A 13,059-nucleotide genomic window follows, 5' to 3' on the forward strand; every position below is an offset into this window, starting at 1 on the left:
ATGCCCCCTCTCAAACTCCATGCTGACCCTGAACAGCCAGCTCACTCTCCCTCTCCCCTTTCCACACAGATTCGAGAACAAAACCGACAAGATGTGAAGTCAGCGGGGCCTCAGTCCCAGCTCCTGGCGAGCGTCATTGCCGAGAAGAGCCGAAGCCCGGTACAGCAGAGGCTGCCCCTGACTGGCGGGGAAACGTGTTTGCCTTCGGGGTCTTCTGTGCCTAGGGCTGGGCTGCAGGACCCCTGAGTCCTCAGACCCACCTTCCCCTGTGATCTTGGGTGCCGGTGCTCTTGCTGCAAAATGGAGGCCCACCTCACAGGGGTGCTGTGAGGACCAGGGAGGACAATGTCTGATGGCCCCTGTGGGCACTGGGCGGGAGAACAGCAGCCCAGCCTGCCTGCAGGAGTGATGCGGCCGGCTTCCGTACCTCCCGCCATGGAACTCCACTCTGTCCTCCCTTACTACCCCGTGAAGTGGGGACTCATAGGCTTGGGGCCGGAGACTCCCAGGTGCCCCAGGTGTGCCCAGCCCTGAGTGTCTCTGACCCCTGTGCCTGGTATGACGTCATCCAGCCAGAGCTCTGGAAAGATGATCATGTACCCATAGAGAAAGGGTATATAGACAGGATCCATGCTCCTACAGGATGGGAAGGGACAACATTACCCACACAAACCCACATTGAGTTAGAAAGTATTGTCATTGTTTTTGTGCTTGAGATAGAACAGTGTTTTGTTTAGTGCTTAGCAAAAGGGGCGAAGTTCAGAATTCTGGCATGTGTTTGAAATCACTGCTGCTCCTTGCAAGGTAGCAATGGGCATGACATTTTCCTTAGCAGTAAAAATTGGGGAAATACAGGAAATGTTCCTCTCTGCAGGGCAAATTGTGATGATGCAATGATTTCAGGTCAAGACTGCAGCCCACAGGGTGGGTGCCCATTGGCAGGAGAAGTGTGAAAGTTGCGTCATCACACCTACCTCCCCCCAACCCCAACTCAGCCAAGATGGGGAACACTGAATATCCCGCAGGGTCAAGGATAGAAATAGCCATGTTCTGGGGGGAGGTGAGAGTTCATTACAATGAGCAAAACTGTTAAAAAAAACAAACAAAAATCTCCCCTGCCATTTATACCAAGTGCTCTTCTCGGAGTCCCTCTTCTTGGGTTTTTGGTCTTGGATTCTCGGTTGACTCCGTGATTCCCTGCATTAGGCCTACTGTGGCCTCCCTTTTGGAAGGGGCCCAGGGGCCAGAAGACCTGGCAGGCCAGGGCAGGGAGGACTGGCAGGCTCCAGGCTCACCTCCCTTTGGCTTCACTCTCTTTGCTCCTCAGCTTCAGAGCGCTGCATCCTCAAAGGCCAAGATGAGGATGCTGAATTAGGAAAAAGGGCTGTGGAGTCTGAATTTTAGTTCCTATCTTGGGCTAGAGGGGTCAAAGAATTCCTGAAGCTTATGCAAGGGTCGGCTGGTCAGCTCCCCAGAGCCAGGGGCTCCACAGAGGTGGCAAAACCCAGTGATTTTGCCAGTATCCCTGCAGGGACCTGCGGTACAGGCGGGTTGAAGATCTGAGACTCAGGAACCTTGGCCCCTTTGTCACTTACGACTGTGTGCGAAACAGGACTAACAGTTTGGACTGAGAGCACTGAAGCTGCTGTGTGTTGTGCATATAACTTAATGCTGTGTGTTGTGGCTTGCACTGCTGTGGGGGCGGGGAGGGCAGTGGTGGGGAATGGCTGGCATGAAGCTTGCTTGAGCCAATGCTATGCTTGCTGGGCTTTGGCTGACTGGCTTTGGGCCACCAACTGTATTTGCATAGTGATGGCTTGGAAGTGTCCATAGAAGGGATTGCAATAAAGGTGTGTCTTCCTTCTGCTCGGGAGCATCCTTTGATTTTATTTCAGGGGCAGACTGTGGACCCCCTATATTCATCCAGCCAGTTACAAAATCTAGGGGTGAGGTAGCAATGGGGAGGAATGAACAATCCCTACCCCAAGGCCCTGAGCTGTTTCCAAGGAGCTGCATGCCACGCTGTCCCTAGCAAGACCGCTTGCAGCCACATGAATCTAAAAGGAAGCTGGGGCCTGCACCCCAACTGCGGCGTTCAGAGAGCGACACACCCTCTGTGGTTAACTTTCAGTCTACAGAGAGCCAGCTGATGTCCAAGGGAGACGAGGATACCAAAGACGATTCAGAGGAGACGGTGCCCAACCCCTTCAGCCAACTCACTGACCAGGAGTTGGAGGAGTACAAGAAAGAGGTGGAGAGGAAGAAACTAGAACTTGATGGTAAATGACCCTGAGGCCCCCCTGCTTCCAAGTCCCCCAGGGTGGAGGGGAGAGCTCAGGACCACCAAGAGAGGACCTTCCTGCCCCATCATCAAAGAACACTTCTACCGTAGTTCCATTAATCACAAAAATGCCCTTCATTGCTCTGTTCCTGACAGTTACTCAGTGCCTTCATGACCTCACTTGACCCTCTTACCAGGCATAAAGGAGTTAATACTTGTAATGTGCTTAGAGACGTGCCTACAAATACGGCTTAGGCCAGTAAACACCAGATCAATTTTAGCTATAATAATGATCATAGTCATCATTATTATTTCCTATCAGGTCTAGTATAAGCCTTTTAAACTGGCAATCAAAACCCTCCACCAGCTGACACTTTATGTCTTTTTCTCACTCTTTTATTTCAGATTCTTGAGTGAAGCCCATCTCTCTGTGTTGACTCCCAAATATTCACTCACAGTAGCTTGTATGCTCTTGTTCCTACCTTTGTCTCTTCCCGGCATGGTTCCCCTTCTTGGCTAGCCTGATCAGTCATCGATACTTCCAGCTTCCTCTCAAACCCCTCTCCAGCTAGGAAGGCCTCCCTGTCACCCTCTCTACTCCACTCAAATTGAGCTGTCCATTCTCTTTGCTTCCCAACCACTTGGGGTCTGAGACACATAATTCAGCTTTTGGTTGTGTCCACTGGGCTAGACTGACACTCCCTCAGGGCAGGGTCTTCTTCCACCATATCCACTCCTCACCCCAAGTCAGCCACCTTCCTGGACACAAAGCAGGCACTTAAAAAACCCTTGCTGGCCGGGAATGGCCTGTAATCCCAGCACTTTGGGAGGCCAAGGCTGGTGGATCACTTGAGGTCAGGAGTTCGAGACCAGTCTGGCCAACATGGTGAAACCCCGTCTCTACTAAAAATACAAAAATTAGCCAGGCGTGGTGGTGCACGCCTGTAATCTCAGATACTCAGGAGGCTGTGGCAGGAGAATTGCTTGAACCTAGAAGGCGGAGGTTACAGTGAGCTGAGATCACACCACTGCACTCCAGCCTGGGTGACAGAAGGAGACTCCATCTCAAACAACAACAACAAAAACCAAAAAAACCCTTGCTGGCTTGCTTGGAGCTCTAATGTGCCAATTGAAAAGCAAATAGAGGAACATGGCGCTTTTTTTTATCCCTAGGGATTGTTTGGACAGAAAATGTAAATTTGATGAATTAAACAATAGTCACATGCAAAGAAATCATGGGTGTTTTTAAGGGGAGTCAGCAAAAAATAAAATAAGGGGAGTTGGTGGTCGTGGGTCCACCTCTTACCCGTTGATGTGCTCTGTGCTCACGACACAAAGCTCCTGGCTGGTTCTCTTCAGAGACAGGACAGGAACGAGAGCAAGGCTCTGGTCCGGCCATGTGTGAGTTCTGCAGTGTTGCCCTCCACATCTGGAGTAATATATTGGTAGGTGTGTTTTGATGAAGGAAACATGACTCCACCCTCTCCCATTGGCCTTCCCAGGGAAGTAGCAGAAATCTAAAAAGGTCAGGGGGAGGAGCTAACTTCAGCCAGAAGGTTCATTATCAGCTAGGAGGATTGATGACCAAATAGAAAAATGTAATTTTTAGAAGGCTTTATTTCCCTGCCCATCTCTTGTCTATTTGACCTCTATCCTGAGGTGTTTTTCTGTTTTTTCAGGAGAGAAAGAAACTGCCCCAGAAGAGCCTGGCTCACCTGCAAAGTCTGCACCTGCTTCTCCAGTGCAGAGCCCAGCGAAGGAGGCAGAGACAAAGAGCCCTTTAGTCTCTCCTTCCAAGTCTTTAGAGGGTGAGTCCAGCTGAGCAGGCTGGGAGGGAGGGAGAGGGGTGCATCTGCAGGCTGGGAAGGTGCCCTGCCTTCCACTCGTGTTGCCCCTAATCTGAAAATCTTTCCCCTCTGCTATTTCTAGGGAATCAGAAATAGGGGTTATCAAGTTTCATGTTGTTTCACTCACAAGCTATAACACTACACCTTGCAGCTTAAACCCAGTATAAGCAATGAAGAATAAGTTACTGGCTGGCCCCCGGCTCCTTGCCCCAACTCAGACATGGCCGGGGCTGTTAGGCCTTTCCAGATGCACTAGCTCCTTTCTCAGACTTTAACGTGTATAGGTGCCACCTGGGGATCTTGTGAAAATGAAGATTCTACTTATTAAGTCTGGGATGTGGCCTGAGATGCTGAATTTCCCAGGTGAGGGTAATGATGTCATACTCAACCTTAACTGCACATTGGAATCGCCTGCGGAGCTTTAACCATCTTGATTCTTGGATCCCACCCCCAGCTTTTCTGAGTTAAGGAAAACTCAGAAAAGTCTGGAGTCAGGTGGGTTGAGGAGTACAGCCTGGAGTTTTCACATCTCTCCAGGGGAATCTAAAGTGTGGTCCAGGTTGAAAACAGCTTCAATAGAGAGATACTAGCTTAAAGAACTGAGTTCGAGGCCCAACTGAACTGCTGACTAGTAATAACTGCTAATTTTAGCAAACCAGATAGCATCTCTGAGCCTCAGTTTTGTTGACTGTCAGATGGGGCTACTAATATATTCCCTTTTTATACATGTATAAGGGAAGTGTAGGTGAAAACATACTTTGAAAGAGTAAAAGCAGGACTTGAATAATTTAAGATGCAATTATGGTTATGGTTAATAGTATACATAAAGTGGATAAGAATTATAGTTCCTGGCCACCTAAATCATAGAAGTATCTTTACTGAGCTCGTGGAATCACTCCAGGGCATGAACACTCCATCCCAGGTCCCCTGGAGACCCCCACCAGACAGAGCCCTCCTACTATCCAGAGGGCAGCAATCTGGTGGCCTATTGGAATCTTCTCCGTCTGGGGTAGAACGGCCGCACATGTGGATTCCGATAGAATCCCCCAACCCTGAGCTCCCTCCACAAGCAAACTATTGCCTCATGTGCAGGCCCAGCGTTGCCAGAGGAAACCCATCTGCTTGAGGCCAGAGCCCCAAGCGGATGTACCCCGACTGTTGTGTTCATTGTGTCTCACCGTGGTGTTGTCAACCTGTCTCCACAATGTCTTCCTTTCTCTTCCCATTTGTGCCTTCATCAAAGGAGTTTCCTCCGATTCTGAATACTTGTCTCTGTAGTAAGTATAGAGAGGCTATTTACTAACTCACTGCAACCTTGCATTGGGGGAGGGAGGATTTTTTTTTTTTCAAAAGAAATAGATTTCTCCCCCACATTTTTCTTTTGCGACTCACAACTCTGCCTTTGGGAAGTTTTCTGGCTGTAAAATTCATGGCCAATTCCACATGCACTATGCATGGATTAGGCTTCTCTACATGAGATGTGGATATACACATAGGCCACACACATACACAAACACGTAGGCACAGAAGCCCAGAAGCTCCCTCAAGCTCCCAAGCTCCCAAACTCCCAAAAGTTTGCAGGCAGTAGGGCCAGCTCTTGGGCACTCACGGCGGTAGAGTGCTTATGGCTCTCAGGAGCTCACTCCTACGCCTCTTCCTAATGCACGGGCACCTTGAAGGAGCCTGTGGCCTCATCTAGGTTTTGGGCTAGAGCCTGAACTGCCTTATAAGGATGCATAGAGGGCCTGGTCTTCTAGGGTCTTCAGGACATGTGTTCCAGGTGCAGGAAGGAAATCCAGGGCTGGAGAGGAGGCTCATGGAGGAGTGGGACAAGGGCCAGGAGGGGCGTGCAATGGGTGGGATAGCTGTTTACCCACTGCCTGACATTTTACACCCTATAGCGAGATTCTTCATTCTTCCCCTGGAGGGGCCCACTGTTGAGTTAGAAGAGTTGTCTTGAAGACACTTCCCGTAACCCACTTCCTGTAACAGACAGAGCTAGGGAGCATGGCACCTTGGAGCAGACCCTGCATGATGAGGACACAAGCTGTAGTTGGGTGGGGAGCCCGGTGTGAAGACTTGGCCAGGCTGCTCACAGGCTTGCCCAGCTCCTGGGCAGACAGAGCTGACCCACCATGCAAGTCTCTGCTCTTTCACATCTAGCCCACCCATCAGATCAGGGATGGCTTTTTCCAACCATTTGCCACCATGTCCTCAAATCCTCTTATGCTGAGTCGCCTCAGTGTCACTCCTCATCTGTCTACCTGACTCCTACCCCATCAGCCTCTCTGAAGGCTGGCCATCAGAGATAGCCTTTGCATCTGGCCATCTGTGCTATCACCTTCTCTTTAGCTCCTGTCAGACCCTTGTCCCAGCTCACCTTATCCTCTGCTGAACCCTCAGGGCAACTGGCTACGCCTGCAAAGAAATAGCCCTGTATTTGACATCACATGATCAGCTCTGCCACTAACTAATCTAGCCATCTCAAACAAGTCATTTAAAAACACTGCTGGATGGGAATAACATGAATCTTTGCCTTTCCTAACCCACAGCATGTTGTCAGGATGAAATGAGCTACTGAATATAAAAGCACTTTGTAATATGCTTTACGTAAGTTAGTCCTTTTTGTCTACCATGTTCTCCAAACTGTAAGAGCTAATACAGCACTTGATGTTTTAAGCCACTAAGTTTTAGGGTGGTTTGTGATGCAGCAATAATATTTGATTTAAGTCATGGTATAGAATAAGAACTAGTATTAACGGAAATTAGTTCTTTTGTGGGTTGACTGGGGTTGATGGGGCTTAGCTGGATGATTTCTGATTGATGTGATATCTGCAGAGGGCTCCTGTCAGTAGGGAGCTTGACTAAGCTGGAACTTCCAAGATGGTGCACTTATGTGCCTGGTACCTTAGCAGGGGCAGCTAGAAGGCTGGGCTCAGCCGGGACACTGAGATGGCTGGGTGTCTGTCTGTCTGTTTGTCTGTCTCTCTGTCTCTCTGTCTCCCTCTGTGTGGTCTCAGGGCCCACCCATGCGGCCTCTCTACATGTTTCCCATCAGGGTTGTTGGACTTTATACATGGTGGTATAAGGCTCCCAAAACTGTGAAAATAGAAGTTGCTAGGCCTTCTTAAGTCTTTGGCCTGAGGCCTGCTCTGTGGCACTTCCACTGCATTCTACTGGTTTTGCCAGCCACAGGGCCAGCCCAGATTCAGTGTGGATACCCGGAGGGATAGCTCACTGGGGTCATATTTGCACACAAGCTGTACCAGATACTGAAGGTATATTTGGGTCCTTAGAGGAACATTTGTATCCCAGCTATGGTGAGTGGATGGGAGTCACAGAGTCCACTGCATCCATTTATGAGAAGCTCTACTTTCTTTTTTATCAGTGGTACTCTCAGTTTTTGGGGGTAAGTAAAAGTTGGAGAAAGCATAGCATTCTAAACTTATGTTTCTCAATGTGTGGCCAATGGGCCTTTTGTATCAGAATTACCTGGGGACTTGTTAAAAATATCTATTTCTTGGCCCACCTTCTGTTTCAGTTTATTGTGAGGACAACACTAAGAAGCTGCATTTTCACAAGCTCTCTCGGTGATTCTTTCAGACACGGATGTTTGAGAATTTAAACCCAGACAGAAACTCTGTTGCAAACCTCTCTGCATGGCCAGCCTCCAGCTCAATGGTCAGCCATGGGCAGCTCAGCTTGTTGCTCTTCTTCCTCTCTGCTCTGTTCTTTGAGCACCGGGGGCCTTTTTGATTGTTGCTGCATGAGCGCCCAGCCCTTGTGTCAACATAGGATATGTTTTTTTTCAAGGTCTTTAATGAATCTCTCTATGACCTCTATGCAATAGTGTAGCACTGCCTTTTCAACAGGAAAATAAAAGCAGTACATGGCAGTGACCAATTCTCCATGCATTTGGAATATAGGTCAGGATCCATCTGATTGACCTTGTGTGCAGAAGTGCGTCAGCAAATCCTGTTTCTAGGCCCTCCACTGGTGTCTTCCCTGCTGCAAAGAGAGGGCTTCTCAAAGCTGGGGGGCTTGAGGCAAGAGGTCATGTGTTTGAGCCTGAGATGTCAGCAGGCCAGAGAAGGAAAGGCAGCCTTTCTCCTTCAATTATGCAAGGTCCATATTCCTTCTCCATGTCTTTACCCCAGTGCACGGCCACAGAAGAGCCCAGCTACTGAGCTGATACAAGGCATCCTCTGTTGAGCCTTCATCTGACCTCACTTGGCAAACGTCAGCAGCAGTAAACATGGCTTGAAAATGTTGTCTCTGAGCTGCATGATGATTGTTAGAGACATAAAAGAGTTTCTGTCAGGAACAGTGTACTCAGGTGATGAATAGACTCTCAAAAGAAAAAAAGATAATGACACATGCAAGTGTAAAATGAATATGTGAGCAGTGGGTTTAGAGGAAGGCGAGCTTATTGTCCATTGTCAGGGGTGGCTGTCCAGATACAGTGTGGCTTCAGCCAGACCTTGGATAGGTACATGTTTGGAGCGGCAGACAGGAGTGGAATGGGCTGTGCAGAGGTGGTGCCTAGGAAGCTGGGGGAGCTGGCATCCTGGAAGGGGGCTGTGTTAGAGTTCTCCTGAGAAACAGAACCAACAGGATATATAGAGAAATAAGAGGGGACTTCCTAGGGGAATTGCCTCATGTGATTATGGAGGCTGAAGAGTATGTTGTCTCCAAGCTGGAGAACAGGAAAGCCAGTGGTGTAACTCAGTCTGAGTCTGAGGCCTGAGAACTAGGAGCTCTAAGCTTCAGGGTAGGAGAAGATGGGTGTCCTGGCTCAAGAACAGAGAGAATTTGCCCTTCCTCCACCTTTTTGTTCTATGTGAGAGGGCCCTAAACAGATTGGATGGTGTCCAACCATGTTGGTGAGGGCAGATCTTCTATATTCAGACTGCTGATTCAAATGCTAATCCTGGATGGACACAGTGGCTCATGCCTGTAATCCCAGCACTTTGGGAGGCTGAGGCTGGTGGATCGCCTGAGGTCAGGAGTTTGAGATCAGCCTGGCCAACATGGTGAAACCCTGTCTCTACTAAAAATACAAAAATTTGCTGGGCGTGGTGACATGCTCCTGTAATCCCAGCTACTCCGGAGGCTGAGGCAGGAGAATCGCTTGAACCCGGGAGGCGGATGTTGCAGTGAGCTATTGCACCACTGCACTCCAGCCTGGGTGACAAGAGCGAAATTCCAACCCCCCACCAAAAAAGCTAATCTCTTCTGGAAACACCCTCACAGACACACCCAGAAATATTGTTTTATCAACTATCTGGGCATCCCTTACCCAGTCAAGTTGACACATTAAAATTAACCACCACATGTTCATTGGTGGCCAAGAGACAGGCAGTAGTTGGAGGCTGTGGGCTAGTGAGAAATCAAGTTGGAGAGGCAGAGTGTCCAAACCAGCTCTGTGCCTTCCGCAGAAGCCCCCCTCCTCCTCCAGCCTCTAGAAGCCTTTTAGTCCTTTGTCTCCCAAACCACAGGGTCTGGGTGTGGGCCCTGACTTCAGAGTCCAGTCTTGTTCCCGTCACCTGTTCTCCCAATGCCTCCTGTTTCTCCCCCAGCTTTCCAGTCACGATCCTTGGACAGAGCCCCCATTTTCCAGCTTCTGCCCTGCTCTACTCACCCCCACAATATCCCTTATTCCCAGAGCTGCAAGTTCACCCCATTCAGGAGAGAAAGTCAGAGGTTCTTCTTAGAAGAGGCTAGAAGGTGAGTTCCCATCTGACCCTAGTTCCTGGGGCCTCTCCCAGGCTGGTCTTCAACCTGTTGACAGAGGAGGGGTCTAGGCTATCAGTACTTTCCGGGGGCCGAACACATGTTGATTTCTGGAGCCCTGTCCCTTCTCTTGGCCAGTGGAACCCTCCAGTGGTCTCTGACTCTATAATTGAGGGAGTGGTGACCTTAGTTAGGAAGCTGGCTCCTCCAAGCCCCATTTTCCATTTGCTATGACTCCTCAAACAATTCGTGATGTGGAACCTCTCTGAATCATGGCAGATGCACTATCTGTGGCCCCCACTTTCTACATGGTGAGAAGAACCTTGAGTGTTGCTCTCCTAAACCAGACACACCCTAGGGGCTGAGGCTGTTGCTTAGGTTGACAGCAGGGCAGGTATGGGCAAAGGGACATGGATGAGGGGCATGATTGAAGGAGGCCATTGGAGTGAGGATACTCATTGCCACCAGGCAGGAAATGACACTTGGAGAGAAAGTGGGAGCCCCTCTTATCCATAGTTGTCTTCATGGAGCTAGAAGGCAAGTGCTCAAACCATCTTAGAGGAGAGCACCAAGGGTCAATCTTGAGAAATGCATCCTAATGTGTCATCCAAGTGAAGGCCCTGCAGTGAGGGTCTAGGTTGAAGTTGCAGAGCCATGGAGAGCCCAGGAAGATGAGAGAGAAGACCAGGGCATAGGTACAGGAGACAAAGGCCAGCACTCAAGGCTGGTGTTCGTTTACATGAGTGGATCCAGTTCAGCTTAGAAGACTCAGGCTGGGATAGATAAGAAAAGATTAGGTGACGGTATTGGCTTGGTTAGAATAAATCCATTCACATATTCATTTATTTGCTCATGCCTTCAACCATTCATGGATTCCACAGACCTTTTCTGAATGCCTTCTGTGAGCTAGTGACATAGGTCATTAGACACAATTTTGCCCTAATTCATTTCAGTGTAGAAGGAGGAGGAGATAGGCATAAAAAACAAGTGTGGGCTGGACGCAGTGGCTCACGCCTGTAATCCCAGCACTTTGGGAGGCCAGGGTGGGTGGATCATGAGGTCAGGAGTTCGAGACCATCCTGGCCAACATGGTGAAACCCCATCTCTACTAAAAATACAAAAATTAGCTGGGCATGGTGGCAGGCATCTGTAATCCCAGCTACTTGGGAGGCTGAGGCAGGAGAACTGCTTGAACCTGGGAGGCGGAGATTGCAGTGAGCCGAGATTCCGCCATTGCACTCCAGCTCTGAGTGACAGAGCAAGACTGTCTCGGAAAAAACAAAAAAAAACAAAAAAAACACAAGTGTGATCATTTTGTAGATGCTGTGATGGAAGTTTAGAAAGCAGAGGCAGAAAGGAAGGAGTGATAAACTCTACCTGGAAGTGGGAATGAGGATCAGGAGAGACTTGAAGGAAGAAGTAACACTCAAGGTGATTCATTATATGGAGTGAAGGCTGGGGACACAGAAAAGTACCTTCCAGAGGGGAACCGGCTGGGATGACAGTGAGAGGTCCAGGGATCAGCAGCTTGGTATGGCAAAAAGCAGGCGAAGTGGGAATAGGAGAGTGGACAGAGAGATGGTTGTGTCCAGCCTGGTTTATGGCACTCAAGACTACTGCCAAGTGTTGGCCACAGGATTACGTGGCAGGACGAGAGAGGACGCTGGATGAGGATGACAGGACATGGGCTGGGCAGTGGGAAGATTGGGAGCAGTGGCCAAAGTCTTTGATACCAAGAGGGAGCTGGTGCTCCGCAGTGGTCTGGGGGGGGCACTTTGACTTGCCCAGCAGTGTCAGAAGTTACAAAAACTTTGTTACAGGGAGATCTGGCCCAGATAGTTCACTAGTCCACTCTAACTGTCCACAAGTTACCCCACTCTGTCCCATCCTGCATGTGACCGTGCACTTCCCCAGACTTCACCCCTGTTAAGACCCCAGGCTTTTCCTAAAACCGAGTCCTTCACTCACTCCCTCTGTAACACTGACTATACTTTCCACATCACCCATGATTCCATACACCCCAGCACGCCAGGTTCCTTCTTGTGATGTGGCAACACACACACACTGTATTCATATGTGCCCATCACACACACACACCACACAGGTGTCACACACTCACTCACACACATTCACACCCTCGCATATGCTCATGTGCACTCACACACTTGCACACACAAACACATTTGTAGACGCTCACTCCCACACTCATATACCACTCACTGTCACACACACTGGTTCACACATGCTCACACCACACACATCACACACATGCTCACACACACTCGTGGCAAACAATCTCACTTGCATACTCAAACTTACACACTCACACCACACACAACCTGCCCACTCATACACACACACACTTGCACACACTCACACTCACCCACACACAATCCTTTCAGTTCCCGTGGTGAAAAGAAGCTGAACCAGAAGTTGGTAAGCCAAAGTCTACCCACCATGGTACTATGTTCCTCAACCTTCTTAACTGTGCAGTGGGGAGGAGAGGCATCAGATGATATTTACCTTGCTTTCTACTTTTCAGTGTGTGGTTTTACAATCTTCCTGACTCTCACCCCATCCAGGCATCTGAAAGGTTGCGTGGAAGCAAGGTTGAGTGAGAGTGGGGAGGGGGAGAAAGGGTGGCAGGAGGGTTTGGTTTCTGGGGCCTGAGCAACTCTGACCTTGAACATGCCAGTGATCCCAACAGATTCCCAGGTGGAATAAAGACCTGGGGGCCCCAGTGGCTGCTATAAAGGGCTGACCAGTGGTCTTCCCCTTTTGACTAACATGTCTTGGAAATATGGGGTCCATGTTATATAAGGAATTCCACTCTCCCTCTGCCTACTGGGAAGATATTCTCCATATTTCTTGGAGTTCCTCACTGGTGTAGAAAATGAAATGGGTTTGAGAACATGTAATTTCCATATTTTTGTTGGTGAAACTAAACTGCTTACAGCAATTCTTAGATGTCTCCACCAAGCTGTACACCTCACGCCATCTCCCTTCTCTGTGTCTGTTTCTTCTTTCTTGCCTAGAAAAACTCTGAGCTGGACCCCAGCCCGTCCCCCTGCCACTTCAGACATTAATATCCGTCTAAATTCATAGACAAGAGCCCAGAGCTGCCGGCCTGCAAGGGGGTGTTCCCAGGAGAGGCCACATGGAAGGGGGTGCAGATCAGAATCCAGTCCTTCCATCTGT

At 49.3% G+C, this 13,059-nt stretch overlaps 1 protein-coding gene across 2 annotated transcripts in view; it reads left to right on the forward strand.

The window, feature by feature from the left end:
* ADD2 (adducin 2) overlaps nucleotides 1-13,059 on the forward strand; it is a 113,134-nt gene that overhangs the window by 93,002 nt on the left and 7,073 nt on the right. The window contains exons 13-15 of one of the 2 annotated variants that reach the window (XM_055241103.2): nucleotides 70-159; nucleotides 2,132-2,279; nucleotides 3,961-4,089. In XM_055241103.2, the coding sequence (XP_055097078.1) occupies nucleotides 70-159; nucleotides 2,132-2,279; nucleotides 3,961-4,089 (367 nt within the window). The other variant, XM_055241104.1, reaches the window with a different exon arrangement.

The sequence above is a fragment of the Symphalangus syndactylus genome, chromosome 14 (assembly GCF_028878055.3).
Source record: "Symphalangus syndactylus isolate Jambi chromosome 14, NHGRI_mSymSyn1-v2.1_pri, whole genome shotgun sequence".
NCBI classification, from domain to species: Eukaryota; Metazoa; Chordata; class Mammalia; order Primates; family Hylobatidae; genus Symphalangus; species Symphalangus syndactylus.